The sequence below is a fragment of the Rhinolophus sinicus genome, chromosome 15 (assembly GCF_057876585.1).
Source record: "Rhinolophus sinicus isolate RSI-liver-muscle chromosome 15, RSI-T2T, whole genome shotgun sequence".
Taxonomy (NCBI): domain Eukaryota; kingdom Metazoa; phylum Chordata; class Mammalia; order Chiroptera; family Rhinolophidae; genus Rhinolophus; species Rhinolophus sinicus.
In genome coordinates this window covers 88,785,866-88,803,812 of record NC_142515.1, presented here as the reverse complement: position 1 = coordinate 88,803,812, position 17,947 = coordinate 88,785,866, and the positions used below count along the sequence as shown (strand labels likewise).

The window sequence follows — 17,947 nt, the reverse complement described above, 5'->3', positions numbered from 1 at the left end:
GGTGGTGTGTTCCCAAGCAAACAGTCAAGCTGTCCATCAAATCAGGGATGGAAGGCAATTCCCCACAGTCCACAGTCATTCGCCAGGGCTGTGCACCAGCCCCACAATGTGTACCTCTCTGTAGGGTGAGGGCTCCAAGTCCTGCCCAACCTGGGGGTGAAGGATGAACTTCACCTCACCCGCATCTTCCACCGAGGACTCAGCAGCGTTTCCTCCTGGGACTACAAGTCCTGCATCCGGGCTGCCCCAACAAGCACTTCCCAGCCCACAGGGCCGCAACGGCCTTCGCTTTCTGCAGCCTATGCTGGTCGGAGAACTATCCACGTCTTCCCACCCCTCCATGGGGGTCCAGTTCTCCGGCAGCTGCTCCTCCTGGTTTTCCTGGGACTGAATGTTCATACGCACAAACTGCTCCACCGCCCTTCAGAGAGCTTTGGCCGGCACCATACCCTGCTCGCTGCACTATGTATCATGCAGGGTCTCAGCTCCCGCTCCCCGCACAAGAACGCAGGATATGCTGAGGCCAAAAAACACCCACGGAGCCATTGATAGGGGAGTCATACCCCTATATTCTCGCTGGCGGCTGGGTTGGAGACATAGGAAACAGGATCCACACGATCTGCAACCAGCCTTCCGCTTCTCTGCCAACCAACCTCACTTGTTAACTGCAATCCGTGCCTCTCTGCAATCCGCAATCCGCACTTGCCAGCCACCATCATCTGCTACGTAGCCACGGCAGTTATATTAGTGGCTAAAGGCTCACTGGTTACAGCTGACGGCCAACTAGCCACAGCTGATGGCCATCCAATTACAGTTGATGGCCATTTACTACCTGAGCCAGCACCTGTCTATGTGAGGCCGAGAGCCTGGAAATTGCACTCCTGGCTCTGTCCCCACACACACCAAGCATCTTTTCATTATAAAACTGTCCCCAAAGGACAGCAGGTCTGCACACTTTGAGGCGGTCAGCACCATGTGGACAGAGAAGCAGAAGGGAAGAAGATAAGGACAGTGGCAGAAACAGGGTGACCTGACAGCCCAGGCAGCACGTTCTGCCATGGTGTCGGGTAGGGGCCAGGGGGGCAATGTCTTAGTCAGCTCGGGCTGCTAGAAAACAATGCCACAGATTGGGGCTTAAATGACACATGCTTACTTCTCACAGTTCTCAGAGACAGCAAATCCAGGATCAAGGCACTGGCAGATTTGGTCCCTGATGAGACCTCTCTTCCTGGCTTATAGACGGATGGCCACCTCCTTGCTGTGTCCTCCCATGGTGGGAGGAGAGACAGAAGGAGAGGAAGGAAGACAAAGGGGGAGAGGGATGGAGAGAGAGTGCTGGAGCTCTCTGATCTCTTCTTACAAGGGCACTAACGCCATCCTGAGGACCCACCCTAATCACCTCCCAGGCCCCCCTCCTGATAGCATCCACTGGGGGTTAGGGCTTCAGCACACGAATTATAGGGGTACATAGACATTCAGCCCATAAGAGGCAGATAATAGAGTAAGAACTTTTACCTCACTTCTGTAGGAAAGAAAACGTTAAAAAACCACTCATGTGCTGGAGGCAGAGAGAGCTAGAGCTGGCTGTCATCCATGCAAACTGTTGAATAAAACAATCAAGTTTGCAGAATGATACGTACAATGTGATACCATTTATATAAAGAGAAAAACAAAGCAACACATTGAGTATTATGGTCTGTTCAAAATATGTTTAATGATCAAAACACGTACCCACAAAATTCATGATAGGGAACCCCCACCCCACCCCTGTGGAGAGAGAGATGGGGAAGAGGAAAGGAATAGGAAAAGGGGATTTCAACTTAGATGTGTTCTTTCTAAACCAAATATAACAACCTTTTAACAATTGTCAATTCTGCATGAGTTACGCAAGTTATTTTTAGAGCATTTCAGTATTTTAAAAATCGATTACAATTAGAATTAAGTAGAAGAAGAAAGCTCTAATAGAACATCTCAGGACCCAGGGCAACATTGGTGAAATGCCCACGTGGATCCGTGTTCTTCACAGTCTAGGTGGCCGGCTGCCCTCTGACTGCCTGGCCCCTCCTTTCACCTTTAGCTCCCCTTTGAAGTAGGTCTGAAGTCTGTCCCAGTCCTGGGAAGGAGGGCTGCAGGGCCCTGGAGTCTGAGGGGGAGGGGAAGGCTGCACTGAGGTGATATAATTTCTTTAGTTTCACTCCCCAGTTCCCAAAAGGAAACTGGGAAGTCATTAGTTAAGACAATAATCTAAGACCAAATTATTTGTTTCTCCCAGGAGCCCCAGAGCTCACATTTGATCCCCCAGAGCAGGATATATTAATCTTTTTAACGTGAGTCAACCAAGGGGCATTCGGGGTCAAAGAGCCCTGGGAAATCATAGCCAAATCTTGAAGGAGGGACATTTTTGGGAGGAGGGGTCAATAGCTCCCACTCGATTCTCAAGAGCTCTCGAAGAAGAACTGAACTGGACCCAGCCCCTCATGTTCCGGTTGAAAACAGCCCAGAGAGGCCTGGAGGCTCTGCATCAATGAAAGGGGGGAGGGTTACGCCTGACACCCTGTCTGTCTCTTCTTGTTTCAGGGCGTCTTGGGGAAGTGGCAGTACTCAGACCACTGAAGCAGCACTGGTGGCCGGCCAGGCTGTTCTGGGAGTGCAGGCCTGGGGCGCTCCTGCAATAAGCCGTCTGTTGTATAACTGAGTAGTTCAGAAAACTGGCCTGGAGAACAATGAGAAATAATACTAACAATAACCAGCACTGGTGATGTTTTTCAAGTACTTGCTAAGCTCTCACTTTCTTTCATGTTCATCAGGAAGTCCTGTGATAGGGCAGGTGTGGTTGCTTCCACTTTACAAGTGAGGAAACTGAGGCACGGAGAGCTTAAATCACTTGCTCAAAGTCAAACTGAGTCAATGGCAGAACTGAGGTTCTAAATATCATTTCATTGGTTCCTGTAAAAGCAGGCTTCTCAACCTCAGCGCTATTGACAGTTTGGGTCAGACAACTCTTTGTCATGGTGGCTGTTTGTCACAGGGGTTGTCCTGTGACAAAGATACCAGTCATAACAGTCAAAAATGTCTGGTCTCAGATTTGCCAAGTCACCCCACTTGAGAAGCACTGCTCTAAAACACCACACGCTCCCTCAGGCCTTCGCACGTGCCGTTCTCCCTGAGGGACCAGTCTATCAAACACTGCACCAGGCTGCCTCTTCCTGAATGCCATCTTCTCAGAAGCCTTCCCTGGGCATTGCCACTAAGGTAGTAAATGCACACACGTGCACACACATGCACACACACACGTGCACACACAGATATGGGTGAGCACACGCACACACAGACACACACACGCCTGTTTTTCCCTATGTCTTTGACTTTTGTTTTTTATTCTATGAGCTTACTACTCTCCTTCTTTCCTCTCCCCCTGCACTATGCATACGTGGCCCTTGTCAGATGCTGAATAAATACAGGGGGTGACAAAAAAACGTATACACATTTTAAGAAAGGAAAAAACTGCATTAAAATTACACTGATGGTAACCACTTTGAGCACCTCTTGTAATTGCAGAAGTCAAATGTGACTTGTATTCAGCTTTTGTTATTGGTATGTACCATCGAGTATTACAATTTTAATAGTTTTTTCCTTTCTTAAAATGTGTATACATTTTTGGGGCACTCTGTATTTGTTGAATAAATGACCAAATGAACCACACACACACACACACACACACACACACACACACAGCCCCATCATCAAGGCTCAGCCTGCAGGCGACATTGCGTGACAGTTACTAGGGACACATCCCATTGGGTGGGCTCAGTTGTAGGCGGCACAGCCCACGCTGTGTGCTGGAGGAGGCTGCTGGATGGAGCAGGCAAGGCTTCCCAGAGCTCTGTGAGTCCCCGCGGGCTAGCACTGGGTGGCGGCACCTCCTCGGCTGGCGGGGGCTGGGCAGAGTAGAGATAGATAGATGCCTGCAGCATGGCTGTGGGTGCTCATTTGACCCCCCCATCAGGATCACTCCCTGGGAGAGTGTGGAGAGGAGGAGAGATGGGGAGGGCAAAGGAAAGAGAGAAGGCAGGAGCAGGAAGGGAAATACCGGGGACTGCAAAGGAGGAGGGGTGGCTGGAGGCTGTGGTGACATCTCCAGACCTTGGGGGAGAGGCAGGCTGGAAATGCAGGCTCACTCTCCCGGGGCCGGAAGTCTGGATTGGTGTGGACAAGGCCAGAGCTGCTCCTCCCCATGATGTGGGGTGGGAGGATGAGGAGCGCTCTTTCTCACCCTCCCGAGTCTAGACGCGCCCCTCTGCACCTCCATGCCTCCATCTCCCTATTCCAGAAAGGGAGGAGCAGAGGCACGTGTTCCTGTGGCGTCAGCCCTGTTTCCTTTGGGAAGGAGGGCGCAGAACGGAATGGGGGGGGGGGGGCAGTTGCAGTGGGAGTAGAAGTAGCTCAAAGCTGAGGGCTTCCCAGGCTCCAAGGTCATTGCCTGTCCTGGTGTAGCAGCCACGGTCATTTGTGAGGGGAGGAAAAGGGACTGGCACTGGGTCTGGGGGAAATTCTCCTGAGTTCCCTGGGGCCACATTCTGAGAATTATAGGCTAGGGGCTCCTTTCCCCACCCCCAGCTTTTCTCTTTCCTCTCTTCTCTTAAGACCTGAAGTCTAATTCTTGCTGGATCCCTTCTGTGAACTCAGTAGGAGGTCACGCAGAGCAAGTTGACTACAACTACTCAGTGTGAGTTTCCATGGTTCCTTCCCCTTTCCCTCCCCTGTCCTTCTTCCCTCTTCCTTTCCCCTGCTTCAGTCTCCAAGATCTGTATGGTTGCTTATTTCCACCCCGAGTACATACTCCTGGCCAGTGGGAATTATTTCCCAGGAATAAAAATGTGCCCCTTCCTCCATCCTTCCTGAGGATAGGCATACAAGTCCGGCAGGGCTGGGTGGGTGAAAAAACTAGGGCTTGGGAACTAGGCTGGACCATAGCCAACTTTTCTGCGATGCTCTCTCCAAGTTGAAAATGGAACACATCCAGACACTTAAAGGTAATTGGTTTAGCTCCAAGTGGATCTGGGGAAAATCTCAAACTTCAAAGCGCCTCTGTGTGTCAAGACCTGGGGAGTGGAGAGCAGAGGATGGGAGCTAAGAACACCCTCAGAGGACCAGAGGCCACCATCCTTCTCCCTCTTCTCTCCTTCGCTCCCCCACATCATCCCCTAGGGTCTAGTGCAGTACTTGGGCTTCACAAGTCATCCAGGCTGCTGCTGAGGTGAGCAAAGGAGCTCACCTGTACCTAAAACCCCCAAGGGAGATGAAGCTATGGCCAGAGGCCATGACCTTAATTTCTCCTTCAAGCATTCTCTCTCCCCCAACCCTGGAAACTCATGTTACTATCCAGGATGGGTCCCTAGCGTCTCTGAGCCTCACCCAGCAGTGTGCTGTCACATGGATTCATGGAACTTGAGTCTAGGTTCCACGATGCTCATTGGCCAGTGGAACGACAAGCGCCAGGTCCTCTAACCTTTCGAAGTCTGTGCCTCGTTTTCCTCATTTTTGTCCTAGGAGCTATAGATGCAAAGTCTTTGCTCACACAGAGCTTATATTCCAGTGGAGACATTCCCAATGCACAATTTTAAGATAAGATTATTACAGGTGAAAAGCAAGTGTTACAAAGGGAATAAACAGGTTGGGATAACAGAGAGAAATGGGGAGATGGATTTTTCCTGGGGTAACTGGAGAAAGCCACTTTGTAGAGGTGATATTTGAGGTGACAACTGAAGGATGAGAAAGAGTGTTCTTTATGAAGAGCTAGAGAAGGGACTTGTTAGCAAAGGCAACAGCAGGTGGGAACAAGCTTGGTGTATGCAACCAACAGAAAAGAGACGAGTGGTTATAATTGTGGTTCTCAGCAAGGAAAGGATGGGGTGAGATAAGATGGGAGCAGCAGGCAAAAACCAGGGGCTGCCGGGGGCCTACAGGGCTTAGTACGTTGTCTTCTCATCAGGGAGGGTGATGACTGACATTCCAGATGGTTAGGATGGACAGTTTGGGGAAAGACAAACTGGGAGGCTGTCTCAAGGTGCAGGGGAGAGGAGAGGGCAGTAGGGCAGGGAAATACCAACAGACCCATACAGCATGTCAGCCCGAGACTAGCTATACTCCAGCTGTGTTCTACGCTTCTTGAGGGCCACACCCACCTCTCATCCTTCGACAGGTCTCACACACACGTTTGTAGAGTACTGAGCATGGGCCACGCATTGCACTTGACTTCTGTTAGTCTGCTGCATCCTCATACTCGTCCTATGAAATCGTATTTTTATTTTGTAAGCAAAGAAACCTCAGAGAAGTTGGTTTTCAAATGTCTCATCTTCACAACCCTGTTTGCACAGATGCTCACAAATGTGTAAATGGCTGGACAAAAAGTGAGTCGCCAGTTGCCCAAGGGGTATAATGTGCAGAGTGCAGGAGAGTCTTTTGGTCAAACACAGCTTCCCTACATGTGGACAGCAGTGGAATGTTTGCCTCATAGGACCTGACGGCCTCAGCTAAGCAAGAGATGGACGACCTGGGGGATGAAAAATACATTCTGCCATTGTCAACGGTTAAGTGAGCAGAGAACGCAATACTCCTAGGTAGCGCTGTCAGGGAGTGGGGTGCAGGAAAGTTACATTTGGAAGGTCAAGAACTCATTCTGGAAAATGAGGTCGGGCGTTGGAGATGACATAGGGTGATGAACGCTGGCGGGAACCATGGTAACACTGTAATAATAGATACAAATGAAAACGCCTACTATTAATTGAGTGCCTACTATGTACTAGGCACTCAGTGAATGTCCCAGGCCCATTAACTTATGGTGATACCTAATACACTCCTCGTAACGATCCCCTAGGGTAGGCATGGCTGTGGTTCTTTGATTCTAAAAGGCCATCAACTTAATAAAAGCATTTCATCAGAAAACATACATTACACTTACACAACAACATTTTATTGCATTATGCTTTTACTGATGGAATGCAGGACATATTTATTCATAACATTACCACTTTATTCTTCAGAATAGCAATGCACGTTTGAATCCAAGGCTTCACATTCAGAGTTGAAGAGTCTTCTGGCTCCTTCCGTTGTACACACACAACTCTCCATAACCCGCCTGGGACTTTTTTTGCCTCTTCAGGATTCACAGTGTAATTTAGAGCACACTAAAGAGCACAGGGTTCCTTCCAATTTCCTACTTTATTAAACTTGTAATTGTTTTTTCTTCCTTAATTGGATCAGCTGTCTTTTGACTGACTGAGAAATACTCCTCCGTGACGCATGACAACCACACAGCCTTTCCTTGCTTTGACCATCATGCCACCTATGCTTACAGATTTCCCTACGTCTGCAAGTGTGCTGACATGGGTGTCCCAGGGTATTCCTCTATCCGGCGAGGGGCAAGGTCGTTGTTATTGCTTTCAGCATTTATTATAAGATGCATTCCGATTACTTTTTTAAAAAATCAAGTGTGTCTTAGAATTAGCTTATGAAACTGAAGGTTAAAGGTATTCAAGAGTTTACTTCGCAAGTCACAGCTGGCGGGTGGCATAACCAGGAATCCAAACCATTTACCACATACCTCTTCATGTTCAAGGACACAATTATTTCCCTCTTCATTGCCTCTTGAACCCTCTCCAGTCAGGCCTTTCTTCCCACCACTGCTCTTGCCAAGGCCACCGACAACCTCCCAAGGGCCAAATCCACTGCCCAGTTCTCAGTCATCACCTTACTTCAGGAGCATTGTCACGTCCTATGAGACGACTTCCGTACCAGGTTTCCTGAGGTCTCCTGCATCAGTCGGAGCCTTCTCAGTTTCTCTTCCGCATCCTCCTCACTTTCCTGCCCCGCGAACCAGTCTTCAGACTTCTCTTGTCTTCCTGCCTTTGCTTCTTCAGTGACCTCTTCTAGGCTCATAGCGGGCTTCTCTACACACACAGCTTTTCCAGGGAAATCTGCAGCTCCCACAGCTCCCACCCATCTACTGCCTACCTGCAGCACTCCTCAAGATCTTCAACCAAACCCTTCTTTGCCACCCCCAGCTCATCCCACACCGGCTTTGCATCTCAATGAACGGCAACTTATTCCCAGTTTCTGGGATAAAAAACAGTGGCGTCATCCTTGACTCTTCCCTTTCTCCTGCTCCCTGCATCCGATCCTTTAGCAAATCCTGTCAGCTGAACCTTAAAATTACATCCAAAATTGAATCCAAAGCTACCAGCCTGGCCCAGCCGTGGCTGTCACTCACCTAACAGAACTGGCCCCCCGTGTCCACCCAGGCCTCTCAATGACCTCTTCCCCACCCAGCAGCCAGAGGAACCCTCCACAGCCTCATTCAGATCAAGGTATCTCTGCTTAAACCTACTAGAGTAACAGCCAAAGCCCTAGGCCACCAGACTCTCTGTGGCCGGCGTCTGCTAGCCCCTGACTTCTCCTTCTCCCCGTCCCCTCTGCTAACTAGTCTCCAGACGGCTGGTCTCCTGCCTGTTCTCACATGTGCCAAGCACACTCCACTGCAGGGACTCAGGGCTTTGCACGCACCGCTGCTTCTCAGCTGCTTCTCTCTCCCCCAGATTTCCACATGATTTGCTCCCTCATCTTCTTGGGGTCTCTTCAAATGATACCCAACAGAGAGGCCTCGCTTCTGCTTCCTGTATAAACAACCACCCCCGAGAATACCATAATTCCATCCTATGCACTCTGCTTCATTTCCCTGTAGCACCTCGGTCACTTGAGATAGTACACATTGTTTGTTTATGGCCCGTCCACACTACACTAAACACAAGCCCGCAGACACCGGGATGGTAAGTGTCTTAATCACTGTTGTATCCCCTTGCTCAGAACAGAGCCCTCCAGAAGCAGGCCGTCAGCCATTGTGTGTTGAATTTGGCACAAAGGCAGGATGGAGAGCCTAGTAACGGAGACGGGACCCAGCTTCTGTTAAGAGACGTATGCATTTCTCCGCTGCCCAAGCTCAGCAGTCAGAATAACTCCCTTCGAGTTACCACCGAGGTCTACAGTGACCGGCCCATCCCAGGCTGACCGCTGCCCTGTGTCTCCTTCCAGGTCTGCGCTCTTCCAGGCTCTGCGAGGCTTTTGCTATGACCGCAGTCTCCTCAGGGAGCCAGGACTACCTCTCGCTGCCATAGCCACACCAGGGCCTCGCTCTTCCCTGCCTGTTCCCGGCCCCACGTCACCATGGGCAGCGTCAGTAGCCTCATCTCCGGCCACGGCTTCCACAGCAAGCACTGCCGGGCTTCGCAGTACAAGCTGCGCAAGTCCTCCCATCTCAAGAAGCTCAACCGGTACTCAGACGGGCTGCTCAGATTTGGCTTCTCCCAGGACTCAGGTCATGGCAAGTCCAGCTCCAAAATGGGGAAAAGTGAAGACTTCTTCTACATCAAGGTCAGCCAGAAGACACGGGGCTCCCACCACCCTGACTACACTGCACTGTCCAGTGCGGACTTAGTGGGCCAGGCTGGGGTGGACTTTGGCCCGTCCACCCCACCCAAGCTCATGCCCTTCGCCAATCAGCTAGAAATGGTAAGTGGGGTGGGGGGGAGTCTCTGGTAATGGCAAGTGGGTTGGAAGGGCAGGAGAAAGCGAAAGTGGGGTGGAGAGCACGGGGTCAGGGAGGGGTGGCAGCGGTGACCTAAGTGTTTAGATCGCCAAAAGGCCAGAGCAGTGCGGTGAGGGCAGAAGTGTCAGTCACACTGCAGAGATCAAAGGGTGGTCAGGGGCAGTGAAGCATTGGTCAGCCCCCTACTCCAGGCGTCTTGGGGGAGCCCTTACACAGAGAGCAAAGGAGAAATGAAAGGCTACCTGAGCTCCCCTGGAATGTAACTGGATTATCAAGGCAGGACCAACAGCAAGCATCACTTTCGGGAAAGAGAGGGAGTTCTGTTCTCGTCTGGACGAGCAGATGGAGAGTCCGCTTGGAGAGCTGGCAGCTTCTCCTGATAGCGAACCCGTGGCACTGGGCCTTCTCCTCATTCGCTGCTCAAGCTGGGGCTGGAGGCATCTGGCTGGATGAGGGCCGTGAGTTTCTTACCCTTGTCTTTAGCAGAAGTGAGGGCAAAAGAGCCCTAGGTGCTCAGAAAGCCAGCCCTCCTGCCAGCTCAAGCTCGCGTGGGGCCCACCAGTGGATGCTGAAAACGCCATGTTCCTGTCAGCCCCCTGCCCCACCCTGGTGGTGATAGATTAGGAGGTGGCCCTGCCCACTTGCACAGAGCCTTACGCATTTCAAACTAAAGGGCTTATAAACTGCAAAGTGCTCCACCAATGAAAATGACAATGTGTTAAGAAGGTGTCGTTATGTCAAGGGATCCTCCCAAGCCTTTGAGGAGGTCACAGTGGTGTCCTTGCTCCTGGCGTACTGGAGGGGGCAGTGGAGGTGAACAAGGGGTAGCCTTCTGCGGGGACACCATGCTCCCCCAGCCCAATGTCCCTGTCTGCACCACACAGAGACAGAGCTGGAGCTGTCCGTCATCTTGGGAGGCTGGGACAAGCTGGTGACAGGTAATTCCTGAATGAGCATTAAGAACATCCCCCCAGGCACAGAGGACTTTCTCCTCCTTGAGAGAGGAGCTGCTTCAGAGCACCAGGCGAGGTCCTCCGTGCCTGCGACCAAGGAGGGTGCCACGTGGCCGGGTGGGGACGGAAACAGGGGATTAGTACGGTTCTTTTCCTCCCCAGGGCCCAGAGAAGGGTGCCGTGAGGCCCACCGCCTTCAAGCCCGTGCTGCCGCGGTCAGGAGCCACCCTGCACTCCTCCCCGGGGAGCGCCAGCCACCAGCTGCACCCCGCACCGCCAGACAAGCCCAAGGAGCAGGAGCTGAAGCCCGGCCTGTGCTCTGGGGCGCTGTCCGACTCCGGCCGCAACTCCATGTCCAGCCTGCCCACACACAGCACCAGCAGCAGCTACCAGCTGGACCCGCTGGGCACCGCCGTGGGGCCGGCCAGCCGTTTTGGGGGTTCAGCCCACAACATCACCCAGGGCATCCTCCTCCAGGACAGTAACATGATGAGCCTGAAGGCGCTGTCCTTCTCCGATGGGGGCAGCAAGCTGGCCCACCCGAGTAAGGCAGACAGGGGCTCCTCGTGCGTCCGCTCGCCCATCTCCACGGACGAGGGCGCCATCCAGGAGCTGGAGCAGAAGCTGCTGGAGAGGGAGGGCGAGCTACAGAAGCTGCGGCGCAGCTTTGAGGACAAGGAGCTGGCATCCAGCCAGGCCTACGAGGGGCAGCGGCGGTGCAAGGAGGAGCTGGAGGGCCCGGAGCAGAAGTGCAGCAGCAAGCTGAAGCCCGCCTCGCAGAAGAGCCAGCGCACACAGCAGGCGCTGCACCTGCAGGTGCTCCAGCTCCAGCAGGAGAAGCGGCAGCTGCGGCAGGAGCTCGAGAGCCTCATGAAGGAGCAGGACGTGCTAGAGGCCAAGCTGCGGGCCTACGAGAAGGAGAAGACCAGCTTTGCGCCCGCGCTGGAGGAGACCCAGTGGGAGGTGAGGCCGTGGGGGCTTGGGGTGGTTGGTGTGGGGTGCCAGGGCCCCTCCCCGCCTCCCAGTTCTGGCCACTGCCTCAGCACGCTGGGGTAAAGGGCCAGCTTTATAAGCCAAAGAAGGGGCTCCCTTGTCACCATGTCAGGGACACACTTACCCTGTGCCTCCCTCTCTCGCCCTGTCTCAGTGCCTGGTGGCCCCCAGAATTGAGTTTACTTACCACGAGATGAGAGGCTGGAACCATGAGAAGAAGGCCTAGCTGGGTGTTTGAGGGCCAACTCACTTTATCTACTCACAGGAGGCTCAGGGAAGCACAGCCATACCGGAATTCGTGCTGGTCCAAGAGCCAAGAGAGAGCATAGGATTTGTTACGTTTGAGGGAAGGGCCCCCACCCACTGGTGAGAGTGACCCCATTTGTGGCAAGTCTCAGTGACAGAAGGGGCTACTCCTCATAGAAGTGTCGGTGGGGCTTCTAGTTGGTGTCTGAGAAGGAAACAGAAGAGAAAGAAAAGGGCCCACGCATGCGCACGCACACACACATACAGTCAGGCACAAGTGAGGTCTCCACTCCTGGCCTTGCTGGACAACCAGCTCAGCACCCACATCCTGCTGCCTGAGAGCAGCTTTCCTCCCTGGGAGGCCCGGGAGGTGGTTTGGGGGCAGGTTCCCTCACTTTGAGGGGCATGTGCATGGGTGACAGAAACATGGCAGACATGGAAATCGATACCATTGATGTTAAATGTGGATGATGGAGCTGCCAGCAGTGGGCAAATAAAACCACTGATCACTGATTTACACATGGCCACAGGCTGAGGTATAGGTTGAGATTTTGACTCTGAATTAGGGGTGAGACGGGCATGTGGGCAGACCAACCCAGCCCACAGAAAGGAGCCTCCACGAGGACTAGGCCTTCATGGGTCACCATGCCTGGTAACTCTCTGGAGGCTTCCTGTCAGGACAGCTTCATTCTGGGAGGCAGTGACGATGTCACTTGCTCTGAGCGAGGACCTCTCACCTCTTGCCACTCTCTCTCCTCCCCGACCCTGACTCTCGGCAGGTGTGCCAGAAGTCAGGTGAGATCTCTCTCCTGAAGCAGCAGCTGAAGGAGTCCCAGATGGAAGTCAATGCCAAGGCCAGCGAGATCCTCAGTCTGAAGGCACAGCTGAAGGACACACGGTGCAAGCTGGAGGGCATGGAGCTGAAGACGCAGGATTTGGAGAGCGCTCTGCGCACCAAGGGCCTGGAGCTGGAGGTCTGTGAGAATGAGCTACAGCGCAAGAAGAACGAGTCAGAGCTCCTGCGAGAGAAGGTGAACCTGCTGGAGCAGGAGCTGCTGGAGCTGCGGGCCCGGGCCGCCCTGCAGTGGGACAGCGCGTCCCGGGGGGCAGGGCGGGGGACGGGGCCCGGGCCCGCCTTCTCCGAGGACATCCCCTCCCTGCAGCGGGAGTTGGAACGGCTGCGGGCCGAGCTGAGGGAGGAGCGGCAAGGCCATGACCAGATGTCCTCAGGCTTCCAGCACGAGCGGCTGGTGTGGAAGGAGGAGAAGGAGAAGGTGATCCAGTACCAGAAGCAGCTACAGCAGAGCTACCTAGCCATGTACCAGCGGAACCAGCGCCTGGAGAAGGCCCTGCAGCAGCTGGCCCACGGGGAGGGTGCAGGGGAACCTTTGGAGATTGACCTTGAAGGGGCTGACATCCCCTATGAGGACATCATAGCCACAGAGATCTGAGGGGCCTCCTGGGAGAGGGACAGCTGGGACCTGGCATTAGGAGGCAGGGGTGCTGAGCCTGTCCAGGAGGGCTCCCCTCTCCTTCCCCCCTGCTCAGGAACTCAGCCTCTCAGAGAGAAGCTTCCCGGGCACAGACCTGGGATCCTCAAGGGCAGGGAAGTGGAGGGGAGAGGAGGGACGGCCTCTCCTCCCCATTCCCACGGTCCAGCGCTCACCATTCTGCAGCTTTCCCAAGAGATGGGCCCAGGGGTTTTCCATTGTTTGGTTAAGGGCTCCCTAAACCTTGGCCTCTGTACAAATATTTAGAGATCCTCTCTCCCAGGGATGGTGGTGGCTGCCATGAAGACCAGTGGCCACTTCTTTTCCTGTCTCTTTTCCCATAACCTTTCTCCCCCAGATACACTGGGATGCCTTGGGACTAGAAAGAAGCCATTTGTGACTAGAACCTGGTCATAACCTGAGCTCTTCCTCTGTCTCCAGACATGTAGGGGTTGGAGTGGGGTATGGAGAACCTAGATTAGCAATGTCAGCACTGTCCCGACCCTGGCAAGCCACAGAAAGGAAGGGCGAGCTGGGGCAGCCCAGGAGAATCTACCTTGCAAGGACAGGTTGGGCAGAGAGAGAAGCTTGGTAGTCATGGCCAGACCCTGCTGGGCCTCCTAACTGGAGGTGAGCAGCCTTCGGCAGCTGGTGGCCTTTGACCTTGACCACACTTCTTAAAGCCATAGATACTGAGGGCCTGGGTGGGTGCTGGGAAGGGAAGATTGAAGGTACCATGACACAGGGTTGGGTGCGGCTTTCCAGTGGTCCCAGGGAGAGCCTCCAAATAGTTTGCAGTGCGGTGGGGGGGAGGGGGGAGACAGAGCTTCCCGACCTGGCTCACGTTGGCCAGAGGCTACTCTGAACTTGTTTTCTTCCCAAGAATCAAGTCTTTGCTGGATCTAAAATCATGTCTATCCACTAAGATGGTGCAGGAGGATCTGGGCAGTGGCAACCTCCCCCCTCACATCTCCAGTGCTGAGTGCAGACAACAGTCCTTCTGGGTCAGGAGGGGTCCCCAGAGCCCCAGGCAGGGAGAGTGAGAGGTATAGACACAGCCTTATGAACAGCCCCAGGGCCACCGGCTGGCCTCCCTCCCCCCAGGCCCCACAAGAGCTCTGACTGTCCAGAAGCCAGAAGCTGCAGCTGCTGGGGGCTGGGCCCTTGCCTGGGGAGGCTGGGGTTTCTCTTCTGAAGATGTGGAGAGCTGGGGGAGGACAGAAAAGGTAGACTGTCTCAGTTGCTTGTTTCAGGAAATTTTTCTTCTTTTTTTTTTTTTTTTCTTTCTGTCTTTTCAGAAGCAAGCCAGATCTAGCAGGCAGCCAGGCTGTTCCATGTTCTATTTTTGACTCAAACTACAGCTGCTGTTCTTAGGACAGCCAGCTCTTGCTGGGCTCCTGCGCCTTGCGCCTGCCTGCTGGGAGGACAAAGGGGATAAGTCTGGGTACTTCCCAGCCCCTGGCTGCCTCCCCGACCTCTGACCTTTGACCTTAAGCTGCAGACCCAGGGTGGGAGTGGAGCGGCTCCTACTCCCTCCAGGGCCCACCATGTTCCTTCCCTGAGTCTCAGCTGAGGGCAGGGCCACCTCCCTGTGGTTGGCTCTGCCTTCCGGTCCCCAGGGTTAAGCCATGCCTTTCCTGCTGCCTTCACAGGACAGAGGAGCATTTCTGGAATTTGAAGCCATGACTCTTAGTCATAGGCTAGATTTAAACTTGGAATCCATAGGCCGAGACCCATCGTCCCTGGAGGGCAGTGCCATCTCCTGGGCACAGTACAGACCCTTAAGTCAAAGCTGTCCCTTTCTGTGCGCCATGGCCCTCAGGCCCCCATCCCCACCAGTCTGTGCCTTGTTTGAGTCCTTCCTGTGAGACTCCCCATGGTACAGAGAAAGGGGCTGTTGCCCCCACTCCCGGCTGTAGACACCCCTCGACACCCCTCTCAAAGAGCAGCCCCTCACCTCAGGAGAGGTGGGTGCTAAGGCCAGGAGGTGGGTGCTAACCATGGCATGACCAGGCCCTGCACCCACATGCCTGCTGCCGGCCCACCCCTGGATGCCCTCCCTGGGCTGCCACCAGCCCCAGGCTCCAGGATAGCCCACAGTGGCACCAGAGCGCATCTGTGTCCTGTAACATAGGGACGTTGCCACCATGTGGTTTTTCTTCCTTTCCCCGTGAAAAAAAATGTCCTTACTCCTCCTGGACCATGCCAGACCCAGCCTCTCCAGAAGGAGGCACTGAACAGCAGAGGCCGAGCAGGGACTGGGGAGTTCCGCCAACACTGCCTCGGAGCAGGCGGCCTGGCCCCCGGCCAGCGTGAGCTCGGTGTCCTTCCCTCTGAACATTCCTGCTGGCACGTTTCCTCGCTCAGGCAGACCCACCTCCTCCGCTCCCTAAAGGAAACCAGGCCTGCAAATGCTCCTGCCGTCTGCAAAGAGAGAGCAGTATCCAGCAGCACGTCACCAAGGAGGAGATTCTGCCTCTGGGACTTGGGATGACCAGACTCTCACAGCGCGTCCACTGTGGGTGTCTCCTCTGGCCTCCGTGTAGTTCAGGTGACTCCTGCTGGGCACACTCAGCCGATGTGGGCACTGAGCTCAGGGGGGCTGGGGGCCATCTCTCCCTGAGAAGCATCCCCTTGAGCCTCTGCCCCTACCCTGCTCTTGTCCCAGCCCAGCCGGGACTGCTCTTGGGTGAGAGGACTGCCCAGGGGTAAGCCAGGCTGGGCTATTGGAGCAGCAGCTTTGGGAGAGGGTGTTGCTGTGGAGCCTGAGTTCTGAGCAGGAGCCATGTACCCTGTGCAGGTGGGCACTCCCCTCACGTCCGTCCACGGTGGTCTGTTCACTGCATCTGCAGGCAGAGCCGGAACCCCCCGCCGTAGCTGCCTTTGGACAGACTGGCATTTGGAAGAATATGTACACAGTTGTTTCTCTCTTGGTTTTTTCTTGTTGTTTGGTTCGCTTTGCTTTTGACAGCTTCATTTTATTTTATTTTCGATGCCATGTGTTGGCCATGTAAACTATTACTGGTAATTTTATGTTTTTATTTATGAATAAAGAATGCCATGTCTCATGCCCTCCCTAGTGACTCCCCACCTACCCTCCTTCCCCTGGCTGTGGCGCGGCAGCCCCTTGGGGTTTCTCCATTTGGAACAAGAAAGGTGACATCCGTCGCACCAGGGAAGGAGGTAGGGACGGCCATGATGAGGTAGCACTGGCTGGTTGGAAAGCACAGGCTTTGGCATCTGATAGACCCCCCGCTGGCCCCTGCCACTCGCCAACCCTGTGGTCTTATCTGGGAATGGGCCCCAGGCTGACCCTGAGGAGGAGAAAAGGAGACCGAGGGACATGGTCCTCTGCAAAGGCAGAGGGGCCTCTCCAAAAGAGAACCCTCCCCAGCCCAACCCGAGGCCTCGCCTGCCTCATTCCTCCAGCTGCTCACCTCCCCAGCCAACCCGCCGTCCGACTGCACATGGCCTCTTTGGCAGGAGACCAGAGTGGCTATTGCTGCCACAACCCAGGGCCTCCCAGCGGGGAAGGTGCAGTCACCACAGTGACCATCTGTCCCCCCGGCTCGCGGCCAGCGTGCCTTATTCACCTTGACAAGTGTTCCCTACGGCCCCAGGCTCAGATTCTAGGCTCAAAGGGCTTCTACTCAGGTGGCAGGTGACAGAAGGGACACGGAAAAAGGGAATTAAGAGCATGAGGTAGCCGATGGAACACGAGGGGTAGATGACAATATCTCTGGGGTAGGAACAATCAGGGTATCCAAGCAAGGTGGCAGGTAGGAGGGGCCTTGGGAACAAGGGTGGGACATGAGAGGAATGAGGAGGAAGGGACAGACAGGACACATCCCAGGACAGGCATTCCCACCAGGGAGGGTCCCCGCCTGCCCACAGGGGCACCAGGGGCAGCCACAGAGGCTGGAGGGGAAGGAAGGCCCGGCTGCTGGGAGCCTCCAAAGCCCAAGGCTGATGAGGCAGCTGAGAAGTGACTAAGCCAGGACTAGTTCCCACATCTGTCGAATTCCAAGGCCTAGCCTTGGGGCAAAGGGGTCATGTTGGGCTTTAGGTAACCCTTTCCATTCTTCCTCCTAGACCTGGCCCAAGGCGGCTAGACTGTTGTCCCCTGAAATATTGCCTCCACCCATACACCCCTGCGTGGCCCCTCCCCTTGAGTTCCGGCAGGCCCTGCGCTTACTTTAACCAAAGTCAGCAGAAGTGACATTCCTCTGCCAGTTCCAGCCTAAGCTTAGAAGGTTGGGCAGCTTCCACTTTTATACTTGAGCTGCCTTGTACAAAGCACCCCCTAGTCTGCTAGAGAGACCCCGGGAGCAAGAGGGATTTTGTTATCCCAGCTAGGCTCCTGCTGAGTGCAGCTGAGCAAGTGACCAGGATCCAGCCAACCCCCATGGAAGAGATTTCCTCCCTGCTTTCTCCCCTTCTAGAATCCTGACCTCAGAACCAGGCACCCATTAAATGGCAGTGTCTTTAAGCCCTAAATTCAGGGTGATTTATTATGTGGCTTAAAAATAGATAACCCAAACACCCTGTGGCAACCCCCTTACATTCCACTCCAACAGCCCCTCTCCATCCCAAAGTCTAGGAATAGTAGGGAAGCAATGCCCCTGGAAAGGAACAGGCCGTGGAAATGACTGTTCAGCTGCAAG

General features: G+C 54.2%; 1 protein-coding gene across 7 annotated transcripts in view; it reads left to right on the top strand.

Moving 5' to 3' along the window:
• The window catches only part of LZTS1 (leucine zipper tumor suppressor 1), a 48,363-nt gene extending 32,005 nt beyond the window's left edge, over positions 1-16,358 (top strand). For 5 of the 7 annotated variants that reach the window (XM_019744663.3, XM_088792460.1, XM_074338277.2 and 2 more), the window contains 3 exons: positions 9,088-9,564; positions 10,717-11,517; positions 12,573-16,358. In XM_019744663.3, the coding sequence (XP_019600222.3) occupies positions 9,220-9,564; positions 10,717-11,517; positions 12,573-13,244 (1,818 nt within the window). In that variant the 5' untranslated portion in view covers positions 9,088-9,219 and the 3' untranslated portion in view covers positions 13,245-16,358. Of the gene's footprint in view, positions 1-2,577; positions 3,886-4,554; positions 4,727-9,087; positions 9,565-10,716; positions 11,518-12,572 lie in introns of those variants that run through there. The other 2 variants (XM_088792459.1, XM_074338276.2) reach the window with 2 other exon arrangements.
• The last annotated feature ends 1,589 nt before the right edge of the window (positions 16,359-17,947 follow it).